General features: G+C 40.2%; 3 protein-coding genes across 8 annotated transcripts in view; 2 read left to right on the top strand and 1 right to left on the bottom strand.

Annotated features, from left to right (window-relative positions):
• The window catches only part of LOC116330784 (neuron navigator 1-like), a 96616-nt gene extending 88249 nt beyond the window's left edge, over positions 1 to 8367 (bottom strand). For 2 of the 5 annotated variants that reach the window (XM_039604965.1, XM_039604973.1), the window contains exon 1: positions 5198 to 5923. The gene's annotated coding sequence lies outside the window, so the exon portion shown is untranslated. Of the gene's footprint in view, positions 1 to 5197; positions 5924 to 6816 lie in introns of those variants that run through there. The other 3 variants (XM_039604969.1, XM_039604967.1, XM_039604968.1) reach the window with 3 other exon arrangements.
• Positions 80 to 9388, top strand: csrp1a (cysteine and glycine-rich protein 1a). 2 transcript variants are annotated; one of them, XM_031753261.2, is made up of 7 exons: positions 80 to 230; positions 320 to 434; positions 2828 to 2937; positions 4558 to 4726; positions 4808 to 4937; positions 5018 to 5114; positions 8380 to 9388. In XM_031753261.2, the coding sequence occupies exons 3-7, from the start codon at positions 2829 to 2831 to the stop codon at positions 8454 to 8456; spliced, it is 582 nt and encodes a 193-aa protein (XP_031609121.1). In that variant the 5' UTR covers positions 80 to 230; positions 320 to 434; position 2828; the 3' UTR covers positions 8457 to 9388. The 2 variants fall into 2 exon arrangements, with proteins under 2 accessions (XP_031609121.1, XP_031609120.1); XM_031753260.2 differs by having other exon boundaries at positions 110 to 434.
• A 1289-nt stretch (positions 9389 to 10677) lies between these two features.
• phlda3 (pleckstrin homology-like domain, family A, member 3) lies at positions 10678 to 13104 on the top strand. Its single transcript, XM_031753264.2, has 2 exons — positions 10678 to 11425; positions 12525 to 13104. Exon 1 carries the CDS (start codon positions 10994 to 10996, stop codon positions 11414 to 11416), a length of 423 nt encoding a protein of 140 aa, XP_031609124.1. The 5' UTR covers positions 10678 to 10993; the 3' UTR covers positions 11417 to 11425; positions 12525 to 13104.
• The last annotated feature ends 5288 nt before the right edge of the window (positions 13105 to 18392 follow it).

Here is an 18392-nt window from a genome sequence, read left to right as displayed (position 1 = left end):
GCAATCAACAAGAAAATCTCTCGGCTGTGCGAGCCAGTACACACTTTTTGAATCCCGGCTACTCCCCGTTCAACCCCACCTCTCGCTCTCACTGTGTCTGCCTCTCACTTGGAGAGTAAGCTCCCCTGATCCTCCACACGGTCTAAGTTTGCAGACTGGAGCAGCAACAACAGAAGCTCCTCCCTTTCAACACATCTGGAATAGTGTTACAGCGGATAAGGAGAGTGTTGGTACGCTCCTAAGGATAGCAACACAATAAAAGTTATTCAAATCAGGTTTTAAAGAGGAGTGACTTTTTATTTTTCTTGCATACTTAAAGTTAACTGTGGACAGCTGGTTTCCTGAACATACCACACCGCTCCATTTACGCTACTCTGACCTGTGAAAGATCTTCCTCCCCATCATCCCTGACCGACAGCCCCTACTCGCTGCAAGTAAGTAATGATTTTTTATTTTGAATTCTTATGGATTCTGTTTGCTTCTGTCTAATTTCTTATTTAGCTGATGCATGATGGGAAAGACACTTGCAACACTTATACCACAGGGTGCCTTCGTGTTTCCGTTAGAGAAAAGTGTTAGAGAATAGGTTTCAGAGTGAGTGAGCAGCTAAACATTAACGCAAGAGAGAAACAGTAATGCATAATAAAGAAAATACAGCACAGCAACTTCCTACTAAACTTTCACCAACATTCAGCTCTGCCTGAATCACACAGATATCACATGCTGTCACATTAAATTTGTTAGTGGACTTCCTGATTTGTTTGAGTTTCCACTCCTTACTGCTCCTTCTCTAAAGCACTCTCATACAGATCTACGTGTCCTTGCAGGTCTAAACATGCAAAGCCACCACAATTAGCATGAACTGGAATTCATCCTGATGGAAATAATTTAGCAGATACACAGAATATTTATGTAATATAAATGTAAGGAAAACTAATGTCTCCAGTAACCTTTTCATCCATCAAGTGAGAATTCTCCCACTTCTCTATGAATTTCCCTCCTGTGGTCAAACTAACTGTCAAATCAGTCCTACCCATTCTATCAGTGAACAAGCACCAACAACAGCACCACACAAAGTTAAACAATTACTGATAGCCTTGATAACAGTATTCACAAGCATTTTCCTCACCTTCTCATCTACATACTTGGTCCTGAAGCTGGGAGCCGGGATCATTTCTAACAACAAAAGCTTTTAACCACTGATGCTGCTGCTGCTTGTTCCCCTTCCAAAATGACATGGAAGAGTTAGACATTTATTTGAGATTTCAAGTCATAGTTTCCAAAATCGACTGCTGGAAAACTCTAAAATGTTTCCATCACTGCTTGGTCCAAAACATTCCCTGCATTTCTACTTTAAGTGGAAATGAGGAATGTCCCAGGACTGTAAAACTACGCAAACTGCCGTCCTTTATGAGAGGATACTGAAAATGCCAGCTAGTCTCCATCTTCCTCATATAAACATTTATGATGTAGACCTTTCACTTTCTTCTGAGCTATGCATCCAATACTCTCATTCACCACTGCTTCCCTAAACTTTACACAGTTTAGACTTCCGTGGCTGTGCCAGTGGTCTCTTTGTGAGTTGTGGCTGTAACTGTTTCAATTTCAATACAAGACAATATGACTGACCTTCAACTTAAAGCTGCAAAGCCAAATATGTCCACGATATGTATAAATAACTCATATAATTTATAAACTGGAATAAGAGTCTTCTAAAGTCTCAGCTACATCCAAGAAAACTGCATTAGTTCTTCACACTCATTCAGTCCCTTAACTGAAACTGTGTTTACAATGACAAAAAAGGCACTGTGCACCAGCAGCCTGACACGCCTGTATGATTCTGTATCATAGTGAAATGAGCTCATATTCACAGTAAGTATAAGTACTAAGTTATTTTTAACTGGGGGTTTGAAAATGTTTAAATAGAGTCAGAGGCTTTGTGGTACCGCCTGTTATTTCTGAGTGAGTCATACTGTATATGGTGCCCAGAAGTCTTAGGTAATCTAAGTTAGAAAAAGCAAGCTAACCTTGATGTAGTTGTCGATTTTTTTGACATATTTTGTGCCGTATAAAACACAACTGCAGGTATGAGGTACTTTCTGGTGACGGGCTGAAGAGAAAGACAGGGAGGAGTAGATGATAAATGTGAGACATGACCATGAAGGAGGAGGGTTTACACGGTCAGGAATGTGGGAATGTGGAAGTAGATATGCAAGAATGGACAGGGAGGGTTGTGCTAGAAGCACATTGGATAGAAACAGACTGGATGCCAGGGTTTTTCACATGCCATCGACTTTAAGATTCCTCAGAAAGTCATGCTTACGCGTAACTTCCACACTCACTTCTATTTTTTTAAGAAAGAGACCTTTCGTTTTTTGGCCCTTTTACAGAAAACTCTTCTAGAATTTTCCAGTGCAGTCCTGGCTTGATTGTCCATTACAGAAACCACAGAGAACTGGCAGGAATAAAATTACAGTCTTTGGGCCTAGCCTTACAAAGCCAGATTTACAGGCAACCAAATATGGCTGTTTAAATGGGTTTCCTAAAACAAAAGCTATTTGCGTTTCCATGATGGTTCTGTTAAGGAATTTAACAGTCCACTGATTCATCTGTTTTTCAATTTAGGGCCCTTTCCACTCATTAATTAAAGGCCTTTAAAGCAGTTCAGTAAAATATCATTTGAATTTTATCTCTATGTATGAACACCTTTAAGGTCCTTCTAGTGTCTTTCCAGCCGTTTCTACCGTCTGATTTACCAAAGCTTCATTTCATAACAAAATAACCAGTGTGTGTGGTTTTTTTCTCTGTGTAACATGGATTACTAAAGGATGCCTTTGGGAGGAGGAAACAAGTGTGGCCGCTGTTCAAAGACTGTTTACTTTGCAGAAGAGGTTCTCTGTGATGGGCGGAGCTTCCATAGATCCTGCTTCCTGTGCAGTGAGTTAACCGATAACTGTTTCCTGTGATTGTGGAGCCCAGTCAACTTTTGACACGTATTACAGGCACATGTAATATTAACCTAATGTTGACTATGTGTCGTCTGTATGTGCAGACAAAGAGAAAATGCTGTATAAGGGTGGCTAAGCTATATTTGAACTACATCTTGGTATAATAATTTTTTTTTTTTTTTTTGTCTCCTAGAAACTGAGCCTTAAACTGATCAGTTCCCCTTTCGCTCTAACTTCCTGTCAGAGTCTATTCAGATGAGCTGCAGAGAGAAAATAGATCAACACATTTCAGGATTAGCCAGTTTAATATAAAAGTCTTCTATATTAATAAAATCCAGTTATTTACATTGATGACTAAGTGTTAGCACTACAAAAACTTTTCAACTTCCAAGGAGTCGCACTAGCAAAAAGTCTACTAACCTAGAAGAGTCGTGTGTCTTTATAACATGTGATTAAAACAGTCTGCAACTAGGCCGATGAAAAAAAACAAAAGGTGTATTTTTGGCCTCTATCGACTTCTAGATTGGTTTCCTGCTTTTTGTAAACCTCTGGGACCATTCCTGTTATCGCTGCGTCACTCCCTGGAAGTCCACTGCAAAAACTAGGAAGAAATAGCAGCACATTCCAGGTTGTTTATGCTGAATGTTCTCCTTAATATGCAGGATGGTAGAACTACCAGCGATGAATTTAAGGTGGAGAACCCAGTAAACCTCGGGCGCCATCTTGGTTACATTTCAGGTTGCGCTCCTAGTGGTGCTCCTGTTTTTGGCTTTTTCTGGCTTGGACACTGATGGCTCTCACACTGAAGACCACTGTTTTGTCTTTATTTGAGCTTTCTTTGTTAGTTGTTCTTCTTCTTTTGGCTTTTCCCTTTAGGTGTTGCCATACCCAATCATCTGCCTCCACCCCTTGCTAACCCTATCCTAGCCAAAAGTACTATAGTTACTGACCCTGCTAGTCAACAGAACCGATAGCGGTTCTTAACCCAGAAAATGTCATTCTTGATGATCTGCATATTTCATCTGCCAACGATTTTATACCAAATACCCGTCCTGATGCAAGCCTCCCCATCCGTCCGGGCTTGGGACCAGAACTAAGAGTACACTGACGTGTGGTCCCTTTCGGCTGGGTTTTTCTTCACCAGTTATGATCCCCAACATGTAGTTTAGGTCAGCTTGGGTCAGCAAGTTGATGTTTGTTTAGCTGTATGGTGAAACTGCAAATATGCATGTGTGAGTAATGGAAACAGGATTTCCTGGAAGTGATATAATCTAGCAGGATTGCTAAAATGCTCACAGCAAATCAGAAAGGAGACATCAGACAAAACATTTTGACCACTCCACATACAAGTATTCATCTCTTGTGAACTGTAAATCCTTCATAATGATAAATTAGATATCTTGAAGTTTGAAAGAAATGTGGGTTCATGGGGTTTGTGTTCTTGCATCGTAATCAAACATTCCTGTGATGGAATTTAGATGAGAACATGTTCCTTCAAACAAAATGTTCCTTATAAGGCAAACAGTTGGGAGCCTATATAAACACATGAACATACTCAACGAAAAGTACAAAGATATGCAAAACAATAATAATGTGTCTCTTTGTACAGTGGTGTGTGGGAAGAATTTAGACAGCACAACTGTTGCTGTGCATATGGATGAAGTCTACTGCAAGGCATGCTATGGTAAGAAATATGGGCCAAAAGGCTATGGTTACGGCCAAGGAGCAGGAACCCTCAGCATGGACAAAGGAGAGTCCCTGGGAATTAAACCTGAAGAGTGAGTAACACACAGGCAAGCATACTTTTTAATGCTTTTTAAGGCTCCTTATCCACATTTTTTGCCTTCTTTACCCATCAGACCCGCTCCCCATCGTCCTACCACCAACCCAAACCCCTCCAAGCTAGCTCAGAAGTTTGGAGGTTCAGACAAATGCCCTCGCTGTGGCAAGTCCGTCTACGCTGCTGAGAAAGTGATGGGAGCTGGGAGTGTAAGCAAAACACAAGCATATATGAGTGCATGCAAGAAAAAACACAACTACTTTAAAATGAGGCTTGCATATATTTACAGGCATGGCATAAGACTGGATGTTTTACATGCGCCACTTGTGGGAAGAGCCTTGAATCAACCACACTAGCTGATAAGGATGGGGAAATCTACTGCAAAGGTAAAACGCTCTCTTCTATAGAGCCAGACCACAGCACTTACTGCCCTCTGCTGGCCTTTAAAAAGAATGCAGGTATAACATACCTCCACAATGGCTCCAAACTTCAAACATTTCCCATGGGTCAGTGACTTACAGTCACAATTAAGATGTGTTTCCATGGGCGCAAAGCTAGGAAAGCTAACCCATTCAGGCCCAGGAAGGATCTGAAAGACATATAATATAGGTGATAGGAACACTAAATATATATAACTTGGGTTGAAAGAAAAAAAAAAAAGTCTTTATAAATGAGGCTTGTGGTTAAAAATGAACTCCTTTTTTTTTGTAAGAATGGCCAAATGAGTTGTAATAAACCCTAGAATACAACAGAGGGTGCAGTTACCCAGAAAAATGGAAGTTTTACAATTTCAGCTGAACTCTAAACCTGGGAGTCAAAGTTCATGCCTGCAACAAGTTAAACAATGACTCAGAAAGGCTCTCTTGATCAAAATCTGTACTCCTATTATAAATTAAATACACAAACTATGCACTGTATATCTATTGAGTTATGTGCTAAATGAAAAAAAATAACTATTACTCTTGGAGTCATTTCAATAAATACTAGCAAACACTTACCAGCCACTTTATTGGGTACACGTTGCTAGTAATGGCTTAAACCGATTATGCCTTGAAAACTGCCTGAATTCTTCACATCACAGATTAGACGAGGTGCTGGAAAGAGATTTTGGTCCACGATGACATGACAGCATCACGCAGTCGCTGCAGATTTGTCCACTGCGCATCCATGACACAGATCTCCTGTTTTACCACATCCCAAAAGTTATTTATTTTATTTTATTTTTTACAGATGGGACAGACATGACTGGGGAAGGGAAAGAAAGAGAAGGAGGAAAAGAAAAACAGAAGGGAAAAGGGACAGTGAGAAAGGGCATTTACTAAGACAGAAAAGAAAAAAAAAAATCTCCTGGCCTGTTGAGGTAACTAGCAACATACTAAACAAGTGCTCTATTTTTGTAGGGTCTTTAACTTACAGTAAGAATGGCCTTGAGGTAACTATTTTTGTGATAAAGTGCTACATAAACAAAACTGAAAAGAACTTAATTATTAGATTGGGATGTGGTGAATGTAAAGACCATTTGAGTACAGTGAATTCACTGTCATGTCCAGGAAACCACTTTGAGATGATCTGGTGCATTACTCTGCTGAAAGAAGCCATCTGAAGACAGGTAAACTAAAGGGATGAACTGGACTGGCTGTTTGTGTTTAAACAGTGCTCAAGCTGTACTAATGGGCCCAAAGTGTTTCAAGAAACTACCTCTTACACCATTACACCATCAGCAGTCTAAACTGTTGATAAAAGGCAGGATGTACACCAAATTCTAACCCTGCCATCCAAACGTTTTAGCAGAAATTGAGAGCAGACAAAAATTTTTCAATTTTCTATCATCCAATTTTGAACGTTTGCACATAGTAGCTTCAGTGTCACATTCTGGCTGAGGCAGACTGTATGTGTTGTGAAGAGTGGACCCAAAATGCAGACACGAACGAACTTGGAACAAAACTTGAATATTAACAAAAGGCGAGCCGTTTAATAAGGCTGATAAAAAGACACAACAATGGGCAAAGGCAAACTAATGCAAAACTAAACATTAACCCAAACTGGGTGAACTAAAATACAACATAAAGAACCCTGATAGTAACAGACCTGGACATGACTACAAGAGACCTGGAAACATGGTGAAACAACAGACGACCTGATAAAGAGTGAGTGAGAAAACACAGACTAAATACACACAGGAGGCTAATGAGGGAAGTGGAAACACATGGGGAAACAGCTGACACACATGAACATAACGACATCACAGGGAAAACGTAAAGCTAAATACACTGAACACGGGAACACGGGACCTCTTCAAAATAAAACAGGAAACATAATGAAACGCAGACATGACAACATGAACTTGACAACAAAAGACATGCAGACATGAAACACATAAAAGACAAGGGAGACTTAACACAGGGTTTGAAAACACAAGGGGAAACTAATAAACAAATGAACTTAGAAAACCCAATGAACTTAAACATAAACCATAAACATCAAAATAAACTAAATCTCAAAACGCTGGGTCAAAAGACCCAGGATCGTGACACTCAGTGTCCTGTTATTAGCTGACAGGAATGAGACAGAGGTCAGTCAGAGATAGATGTCCTTGGTTGTAACGAGTAATTATTTGAGTTATTATTGCCTTCCTATCCACTTGAAACAGTCTAGCCATTCTCCTCTGACGTCTGGCATCAAGAAGGCAATTTCTTCCAGATAAATGCCACTCACTAGATATTTTCTCTTTTTCAGAGCATCCAGTTAAACAAGTGTACCTAATAAAGTGGCCAGCAAGTGTATAATTCAATAAAAGGCAGCAAACTAGTTAACACAATATCACAGGCTCATATTCATTTTTATTATTTTGTCATAATACCTTGTAGGTGTGTATACTGTAAATTCAACCCACTGGTAACTAATACTGGAGCTTATCTATGCTCCCAGGGTCCAACACCGTTCAGTTCAATATTCTATTTTATGGGCACATTAACCCTTCTATTTTGTCTGGGTCAACCCAACCCCATGTACAGAGCAGAAAAACACGTTTTTCAGGTACTCAATATGGGCTATGTAGCTGAGGAATATGAGACCCAGCAAACAAAGTTCAGAATTAAACTGCTGAATTAAAGTGTTTACTCCTTCCTGCCATCTAACAGCCGCAAAGGTGTAAATCTAACACTGATATCATGTTTCAGGGCCGAAATATGCCACAGAATCTGCACTTGAGCAGTACACAAGCGTAACACTGGGCATTTAGAGGGTGCAAAAATGAAATAGTCTGTATCTGGAAGAACCAGCATGGGAGCTGTGGTGCAATATATTTTTCAGTTCGCTCATATGTAAAATTAATTTGTTAAGACCATTGCTAAGTAGTGCACACCAACTTAGGCTAATGCTAACTCAATCTGTGATTGAGTCTGTAAATCCAGAAGTCAGCATGGCCTAAAAAACACATTTGAGGGGGAAGTCAAAAACCCTTCTACCAACAATCCTGAAGAAACTGTGGTCACTGTGAGACATTCAGTCGAGGAATATCATGTTTGCCAGATGGAAATCAAACACTCAAATCAAAGCGGAGAGCCAAGCAGGCCACAGTGAGCTTTGTCTAATATATATGGGAGGATGGCAAAGCGTGGAGTCTTATGGCATTACCTTTGTTCTCAACAGCTTGTTACGGCAAAAACTTCGGACCCAAAGGATTTGGCTATGGACTGGGAGCCGGGGCGCTGGCGCACACTCAGTAGGAACCACGTATCTTCAGCAGAGCTCCAGATTACTGCACTGCCTGGCTCTTCCTGCAGGGGGCAGACGACCTATATCCACAGACGCGCTTGATAGAAAGCTGCTTTTATAAACTGTACAGTCGAAAAGATGACACCTTCATAATCTCATAGACACAGGTGAATACTATTGCTCTTACAGTCAGTGTTGCCACATATGCACATTTAATGCACATGAATATCTATGTAAAACTGCATGGGTGATTTGCACTCAAAATAACCTCTCATTAAGAATTAATTTTTCTCTCAACACTTGCAACCCCGGGTGTTGTGATAAAAAATGATCGCCTGCCAGAAACGATTTCCGGTATTTGCCCCAAAATTATTGTTCGTACTTAAATGACAGTAAATGACTTGTTGGTCTGTGAAACATGTGTCAAACATATCTCTCTTGATTGATATCGAGCCACTTGAAGTCAGAAAATATATTTATGTCATGAGGTAGAAGCTGCAATCAGTTTTTGTCAAAGAGACTTTTATACATCCTTTAATTACGAATGTAAAACTCTCACTGCAACAGAGATTGCACCAAATACACAACAGTTAAACAAAGATGCTTTGGATTGATTATATTGTAGAATATAGAGTGTGTACAATAATGTCAAAAAGATACCTGCTAAACAGATGACCTTTCTATTTTATATATAACAACTTCGTAAATGGTGTTGACTGCAGACTATTTTTCAATATAAACAGAGATACTACCAAAAAAACAACACACACACATACATAAAAAACACATACAATCAACGGAAATCACTTTTTGTCAGACGATCACCTTTTAACACGACACGTGTGCATCACAAGATAACCTATACAACCATCTATGTAAAGTTTCGACAATTACCGTATGCTTTCTGAAAGCATGATGATAAATAAACTACAGAGAGAATGTATTTGGTGTCATTGTTTTTATTGGCACAAAGTGAAGTGAAACTGCCTCCTCGGCCTCCGTGTCTCGGTTTGCGTCTAAGGCGAGTATCATAGGTGGTGGTTTCTGTTTTGTTTTTAAGAAATGACACGTGCAGGTTACATTTCTCTCACAATACGCGACACACTGGGACCAGGTAAGTCCAGTATCTTGTAAAATTGGGGGAATCACAGATACACTCCACCCACAAAGCTTATCAATCACGTAAGAATGTCAGAAAGAATTTACCAACAAATTCCATCACTGATGTTTCCCACAGAAGTTTGACAGAGAAGTGAAAGCTCGGAGGAATAAGCGGAGCTCTAAAGTTATGAAAACATAATCTGTTAATCAAATGAAATATACTTGTCATTTTTATTTCACTACTTGTAAATACTTTATTTTTAATGTGAAATCTGTAGATGAGGCAAATTGGACATCTTGCGTGTAGCCCTACCTTCTAACGACATTGTTTCCAGAAAGTGATGATCACTAACTGACTGATTAGTCATACAACAGTTTGAACTCTTTATCCAACTTTATCCGCCATGCCACCCACTCACATTCCAGCTCTCAGAGAGGCGAGATTACATAGTTTCTAATAAGGAGTTTAAAGGCTTATAAATGGGAGCTTATTGCACTTTAAGCGTATTAGAATTTTAGTTTACTCATTTATACAGAAAGGTGTGTTAGCAGGTTTTTCTACAGGTGCACTGCGACCTCAAAGGGAGATAGTAAGGCCTGCACCCATCTACTCTGTATTTTTGTTTACCTTGTTGTGGAAATCAGTTTTTAAAAAATGTTTCACGTTCAGCTTTCACGTTGATAATTACGTGACGAGTTACTTTGAAGATGAATCGAATTAACAGAGGAAAAAAATGGTAACCAATGATCAAGTTAGGCCCATAATTACCACTGGCAGCATTAAACATGAACATGAACACACTGGTGGACTCGTAATTATAATCCTTTATTCTGATATTGGCCATTCTGCACTACTTTTGTTTCTTTAATACTTCTGTCTTTTTACTTGAGTGAGCTAAGTCGTAAAGATTAAGTATATTTACCCTGGTGTTGCTATGTTAAAGATCTGAGCACTCTCTCCGCCACTGCATCACATAAAAAGGCTGCTATGCAGAGTGCTGTAAAACACAACTGTCAGCGTGCACTAACTGACTCTCTGTGCCTGTCTTTCTTTCGCGCGCACTGTACGCTGACGCACACACTCAAGCTGGGAATTTCATAAACAGCCCGGATCTTCTCCTGCCGTCACTGAGAAGGAGGCGGGGTGCTAGTTGAAAGGGGGAGAAGGTCCAGACAGGAGCCGGGCATGTTCAAACATATCCAAGCAGAGCAGCCTACCAACCCGCACGGTGTCCTGTCATTGCGCACAGACTGAACTTATTCCCAAACTGTGTGGCATAGACAAATGTGTTTAACATCATCTTTACTGTAGCTGATCTGTTTCCCCGAGGGACGTTGATACGGCAAGACACGGGATGCGTATTTATTAAATTCATCTTGAAACACGTCGCTGCTGAGGATTAAGTTGCCTAGAGTCTCGTACTGAAGACGTTCCTTCAGCGTGGAAATGTCGTTCGCGGCCAAGGCGATGAGAGACGGACTGCTGGAGAAGCGCAGCAGTGGGCTTCTCCAGCTGTGGAAGAAGAAGCGCTGCGTCCTCACTGAGGACGGGCTGCGCTTGCACAACTGCAAAGGAGGCGGCGGTGATGCTCCGGGTTTGGCGTCGAGCTCCAAAGTCAAGGAGCTTCGCTTTGAGCGCATGGTCACGGTGGACTGCGTGGAGTATAAACGTGGGCTGGTGTACTTCACTGTGGTCATGGTTACGGGCAAGGAAATTGACTTTCGGTGTCCGCAGGACGGCACAGCGTGGAACGCAGAGATTGCTCTGGCTTTGGTGCACTATAAGAACCTACAGGCCGTGCAGACCGGGAGGAACCGGCACCTGTCTACGGGACACCTGGGCAGCACTGGGGAGGACGAGGAGCTCTGATTTTCGAAGGTATCCTAAGTTGTCGTCTGGTTGGACTGAAATAGCTAGAAGTCAAATTGTGACTTATTGGCGTGGGAAAGCTTTTATTTAATTTATGTATAAATCATTTTATCTGGGTTTTGGAGAGAGTGGCACCACACCCTCTCATTGCTCAAATATCCTCAAGTTCACTCCCAGTAGCTGAGACTGGCAGTGAATCCCAAACAAATGCCTCAGCTAAACAAACATAATTTTTATTATTATTATTATTGTTGGTTTTTCAAGCATTTGGCAATTTAAGGCACAGATGTGTGCGAGTAGTAACACACCTGACTTAACATGTCATTTCCTTTCTGTGCTAATCACCAAACGAGTTGTTGCAATAGTTGGATGAAAAGGAATGAAAACGTCCAGACTCTTGGGAATGAGGTGACACAGAGCTGAGAAGCACTCACGTTAAGCTCGTGCTGAAGGTTATTTACAAGTACCACTTCAGTGTTTAGATGTTCCACCGAGTTAGAGTCCTCTCCGAGTTTTTCCTTACTATGGTCATCTGCCTGTACTACACCTCAGTAGACACAAACCAGCTTCACTTGAGGACATAATTAAGATGCAACGTGAGCCTTCAAAATAACATCTGCCTGCCCCTCCCTCACCAAGCAGTCGAGTATTTTTAAACACATGCACAAACACACACACACTGACTTTCCTTATGAGTTTAGTTGACATGAAGCAGTGGGACATTAAGGGTGTTAAGAGCTATCTGTCGTTGTGACTTTTGAGATCAAGGGTGCAGTCATCACCCTGTAATGGAAACAGAGTTATTTAATGAAACCGGTCATCTCAAATGAACTCGTGACCCAAATGTGTGAGTCTGAACTATGAGCTCACAGTTTAGGAATCTGCAGCGATGGTTCTTTAAGAGAGCTCCTCTAGTCAAGTGCCTAAATTAACTTAGGAGCCGTGGTAACAGTGCAATTTAACTCATTACAAATGCACTTTTCAGCGACCCTGCTGCTGAACATAGACATTAACAACCATGTGTGTGTGTGTATTTTTTTAAAATCTTTTTTTTTTTTTTTTTTTTTATCATAAAAAACATAAAATAAATCTTTTTTTCTTTCTTCAGCCTTCCTGCTTCCTTGGAGGGAACCAATAAGAAGGGGAAAAGGGGTACAACTAACCAGATCCAGAGGATGCACAGAAAGGTCATCAGTGAATATGGAACAAACGACTGAGAACAAGTGTCACAGAAACTCAACTTGTCTTCCCTCATTCACTTGCAGTCATTCAAAGTATAGGAATCTGATAAACTGTGGATAAAGACTTTGTTTCTGTCCTGATCTCATTGCTTAAGGACAATTTGGAGACTCCTGCATAAAAAAAGCTGTTTTCTGGGAACAGTTTACCCTTTGTGCCTTGATGTTTCAGTAGCATCTTCATTTTTCAACATCATTTTGTGACAGTTTTTGACGCTGCTGAAACAGGAGTCAGTTTGTTCTGCAGGCTTGTTTTTGAAGGACTGGTATGACTTACTTTGAAAACTTTAACTTGCAGAATGAGCAGATCTTTGATGTTTTCTAAAGATGGAAATGAAGTATTTTGTTTCTGACATGTTGCACTCTGTATACTACATATTTGCTTAAACCATGTACAGTATTAGAACTGTAAAATAATAATAATAATAATAATAAATTTTTGTAATCAGATTCATCTGACATATTTTAATTGGTCTTCTATTTTTAAATGGTGTTTCACTTCATTTCACTCTTCACTAGGAAGTCTAAAGTCTTTTAGCACTTAACTGTCAGCTGCAGTTTATTTTAGATTCAAAACATTAATTGCTAAGCTCATCTGTTTCCAGTTGTGTGTTAACCTTGCTGTTATAGCCTCTGGAAAAAACACACACCCGACACACATAGACACACATAGACACACACACACAGTGGCATGGTTTTCCTGCTATTGCGTGTGTGCTGAAGTCAGGGCACCTTTTGTTCTGAGAGGTTTGGAGGACTAATGAGAAGCACAGTGAGCCTGAGGCATGTGCACACAAACATCCACCCACACAGATTCACCTACAGGAACGTATGTGCACACCCAGCATGAAGTTCATCCAGGCCTAAGCATCAGCAGAGTCTTGTCAAGGAGACATAGAATTTATTGTTCATTTAATCATTTTGTGCGTGTTTTTGTGTGTATATCAAGAATATAGCAGTCTGTGTGTGATATGTTTAGCTGTGTGGCTCGGTGCACTTTTAGAATAAAGGGCTAGTTGTATAGCAACTTCTCGTGTTCCTGTGGAAAACCCCCATTGCCACACCGCATGAGTCAGCAAAGGACAAGGAGTGCTGCAAGAAGCAGAGATGGATCATTGTATTAAGCAGTATGTTTGCGTGTGTGGATTTGTGTGGAGAGCAGGTTTTACACAGAATATATGTGAAGTAGAGCCGTGGAGAGGTTACATCTTTAAAGGTACAGTGTGTAAAATCTCACCACTAGAGGTCAGCAGATTGCAGTCCACAGAATTGTGTTTTCTATAGTGGCTGTTCATCTGTAGTGAGTGTAATCCAGGGGTGTCAAACAATGAGGTCCGGGGGCCAGAATCGGCCCAGCAAGAACTCTAATCTGGTTTACTGGATGGCTTTGTAAAATGTAAAGGAAGACTTAAATTGTGGAGTGTATTTTCTGCATTTTTATTAGTTTTACAGCATTTACTGCTGAAAAAGACCTCCCCACAGTCATTAATACTACACCAAAGTAACTAGGTGTGTGTGTCTCCTGATGTAAAATGAGTTTGATAGCCCTGGTGTAGGCTTTCAGTCCGCTGTTTACCTCAGCTGTCAATATACCTGTGTCCACCTCTGTTTACTCTGGAGGAGGCTGTAAAACTTAAAGTGTAAAGTTGATGAGTCCGTGAAACTCACTTCTGTCTGATGAAGGCACTGAGGTGAGTTCTGAAGGATATCCTGAACTTTTTTGTCAGTAAGCACTGCTGCATTGCAGGTGTTAGCTGCTTGTAGCTGGTGTTTGTGAAACTTTCTCTGAAGTGAATCTAACATGGTTGGACTCGGACACTTAACAAATAGACTCTAATATGATGTGAGAATGTAACTAAACTGCTTATCAGAGGGAAACTTTATTTTTTAGGAAACTTGAGACTAACATTAGCTTGCATAAAGTTAGCTTTTAACCAGCTGTTATTGTTTTTTTTTAGCTAGCTAGTCAGCTGCCTGGTGATGGTAGGATTACATTTATAACCCTCTGACAATAAGTAATTGGGTCACTATCTAGAATAAATACAAATAAATCAATTAAAAAAAACAAAGTGAGACTAGAATGTGATGGAACAGTTATGAAAGTGACAGGATAACAGCTAATAGCAAACATGTATTCAGTATTATATGAAAACACACATTAACTTGCATCTTTTTCTCCTTCACGACACCAAAGTATTATCCACTTCTTTCAAGCGTGTCTCCGTGCAATCGTTCACATATTTTTGGTTTCTGTCACTTCCACAGCTCTTCCATCAACTTAATGTCTCCCCAAAAACACTTCGATTGTGTCTTTTAAAATTTTGTTTTATTCAACGTTCTGCGTGCTTTAAATTTCCATTGTGTTTTTTGTGCTATTGCACCATTTTTCCCTTTTCTGGTGTTTTCTTAAGTTGCAGTGTGTTTGTTGTCTCGGGGCCACTATAATCAATCGTGTTTATGCACGTTTTTGTGTGGTTGAGCACTGACTTCAGTTTAGGAGATAAGGCTCAAGGTAGGGAGGAGAAGATGAGGTGGAAATGAGAGGAGAGGGAAATGAAGAGGAGAAAGATGTACTGAGAAAGAGATGATGAAAATATACATATAAAAATGTTAAATAGTCTTATATAGTTTGAAAGAGTTTTTCAGAATACATCAGTTTTTAGAAAATTTAAGAACACACTGATCAGTTTATAGATATATATGAGTACAACATTCTTTTCTTCTATTAAATAACCTAAAAAAATACTTAGTGTATCATTAAATCCGATGTCTGTTTAATCACAGTTTTTAGTGGAATTCTCTGTCTAAACTTCATAACTTCTTTCCAGGGAATCTGACAAACACGCAAATTGAGCTACAATTAATTAAGAACTAGAGTGGTATCAGATGTGGACTCATAATGTTTTCCTGATGTTGACTCTAATGCGCCACCAATGGGACAGCCTGTTGATTAATCTATGTTGGAGTGCGTTCTTCACTGACCAGAGCTCACTTCAAAAATCGTTGGCAAGCCTCCAGCTTCTCAGCTTCTAAGAGATGGAGCTGCTGTGTAAATATTACACCACTAGAGGTCTGTCTCGCAACTTTTAAGTGAGGAAAACGTCTGTGTGTACACACAACTGTGTGTGTGCATGAATCTGATTCAGGCTTATCTAAGTTCTCAGATAATCTGTGTATTTAAAACGTTTTGTGTTTTTTCCCCTCTACCATTGGTTTACATTCTCCATTATCTGTTGTCTCATACTGTGCAAGACTGCAAACAGAATGCCTCTGTGTATTTGTGCATGTGTGCGTGTGTGTGTGGCATTTGATAGTTCAACAAGTTATCATTCAAAATATGGACATAGTCATGTATAGAACATGGTTTAAACTTTATTAAAGTAATAGTTTTCTGGTTGACTTTGTCAGTTTCTGGATATTGTTGTTGAAAGGTTTTGGCCCTCTCTTCCTTGCAATGTTGTTTCAGTTTATTTCAGTTCAGTTTCCAGGCATTTGTTTGTACACAGCACTCTTAAGGTCCTTGTTAAAGAATCGTGGATCAATGTAGTTGTCATTGTGCAAGCTGATTAGATCTTTAGCAAGAATGCTCACCTCTGTTTTCACACATACACACATATCACATGATCACACGTCGCAGACACACACGTCACATGTTCACATGTGAGTGTTTTATCTGTCACATGATTAATGAGATGTTTGTGTAAATACTGATGTTAATAAAAGGACTGTGAGAGGGGGCCGGAGTTTGGAGTTGGCTGAGATCAGCGCTGTGGATGAAGAGTCTTCTCAGCGGGTTTAAGTGTTAGACCCCTTGCAGCATTTTTAATCAAACTTAAGTAGAGTTTAAAGACATTCCCTTTTTGTTTTCAACCATTCTTCTGTAGAAAGCGCAGTTTGTGGTCTTGCTCACATTTGACACACAAGTGACTGGTCTCTGAGTCTACTGGGGTTTAAGCCCAAAGATCCCAACATTCCTTCCTCAGAGGCATTTGTGTTTTTAATCCCTAAAAACCTTCAACATCTCTCACTGAGGCTTGTAGAAGTCTGATTTGTTCAGATGAGTCACAGCTGTGGTTAGGAGCCATATTTTTGCAATTTCACTGAGCATTGCTCGTTCTGACTCTTGAGTTAAGGTTTATTTATCTCTCAGTTTACACATTTTACGCATAAAATCATCTCATCAGACAGCACCGTACATTATTAGACAATATGAATATCTTTGTACATATCTGTAGGAAACTTAGGCAACCTATTTACAAGTAATAGCAGACATGTGTTTAGAATTTCAGTGGTGTGACTGTGTGGGTGCAGCCACCCTTTTGTCTTCATTTGGATTACAGACGGTGTGGCGAGGTTTCACTTTGTCCGTCAAGAAGATTTGTCTGAAAGGCGTCCTCACATGCATGTCTGGCATTTTAATCTCTCCTTCGAGGTTTAGGTGTTAGTAAACAAAGCCATGCTCCTGGTTCATGTAGCTGTACTCAATATGGCAATATCATGAGTTAAATATTTTAAGCATGCCGTGAGCGTGCTAAGATGTTAATATGAGAATGTTAACATAATGTTTATCATTGCTGCCTGAGCTCTATTATTATCACCAGAATGATTGCATAGAGAAGTCTGGGACTAATCCCTCCTCAACATGCATGCCTTGATCCAGAAGGAACAGTACAGACTGCATCCTTTATTAAATCTTCATTTAATATGCATTGTGAGAATTCATTTTAGGCATATTTGATGGATTAATTAGCTAATAGCATGGTCTACAGTTTTGCAGGTATCCAGTTATAGATTATCCTGGAAATCAGATAAATAGAGCCAATATTTAGTTTGCCTTGGAAGAATATCTGTTCACCCCTGCCCTGTTCAGATTACCCCCGGCCTTGTCCATGCTGGGACACTCAGAACCGCTTATCTGATATGGGGTAGATTTGATATGATGACAGACGTCTTAGCACACTAATGCCTGTTTATATTTTTCCATTTGTCAGTGTGACATCATGCATTTTATTGCACTGATTGCTTGCAGGGTCGTCTGCAGTATGCACTATACAGCTACCTGCAGTCTGTTAATAATGCATCTTTGACACTCCTAAGAGGTGATTGACCAATTTGCATTTGTGCATTTGTCTGCTAGTGCCATATTAGTGTCATAATTACAAAAACAAGTGGACTTTATAGCAAGACCCAAGAGACCAATGGAAGTTTAACTCTTTATTTTCATAAGCAGGGAATAAAGTGCAACATTAAGATGCAAGGAAGTATTTAGTAATGGAGGGCAGCACAGGGACTAAGCAGCGGAGCACCAGAAGACTGCAGGAGAAGATAAAACAGATTCGTGGCATTTTTAGATGAGTCTTGAGAGTAAATTTTTTTATCGAGGATTGACTGGAGTTGAGGGGAAGCATGCAGTGGTTTTAGAGGACAGGCAGGCACATGAGGTTTCCAGGTGAACAGGGAAACAGTGAGCAATTTCTTCAGGTTGTAGGTAACATAAATCCAGCTGAGAGAGAAAGGTCAGATAACCAGAAAGCACACATAAAATGAGTCATGATTTGAGAGTCTTATTATCACCACAAGGGCAACAACAACCAGCTAAAGAGCGGGAACGTACACTGGCCTTTTATCCCTGAGAGGTGATCAGTAAATGGAAAGCAGGCGTGCAGGCAGCATTCAGGAGCCGAGGTAGACCCACCCACGGACAGAACAGCAAACCAGAGCACGGCCCAAACTCCACC

The sequence above is a fragment of the Oreochromis aureus genome, linkage group 20, assembly GCF_013358895.1.
Source record: "Oreochromis aureus strain Israel breed Guangdong linkage group 20, ZZ_aureus, whole genome shotgun sequence".
NCBI classification, from domain to species: domain Eukaryota; kingdom Metazoa; phylum Chordata; class Actinopteri; order Cichliformes; family Cichlidae; genus Oreochromis; species Oreochromis aureus.
Note: the sequence above shows the minus strand (reverse complement) of the source record. Positions and strands in the feature narration are given on the sequence as shown.

Excerpts from the sequence above, each read along its gene's own strand:
- csrp1a (XM_031753261.2), top strand. The coding sequence starts at position 2,829 with ATGCCTTTGGGAGGAGGAAACAAGTGTGGCCGCTGTTCAAAGACTGTT. Across the intron at positions 2,938-4,557 it reads TAGATCCTGCTTCCTGTGCA|TGGTGTGTGGGAAGAATTTA; the intron begins GTGAGTTAACCG and ends CTCTTTGTACAG. Across the intron at positions 4,938-5,017 it reads AAGTGATGGGAGCTGGGAGT|GCATGGCATAAGACTGGATG; the intron begins GTAAGCAAAACA and ends ATATATTTACAG.
- phlda3 (XM_031753264.2), top strand. The coding sequence starts at position 10,994 with ATGTCGTTCGCGGCCAAGGCGATGAGAGACGGACTGCTGGAGAAGCGC.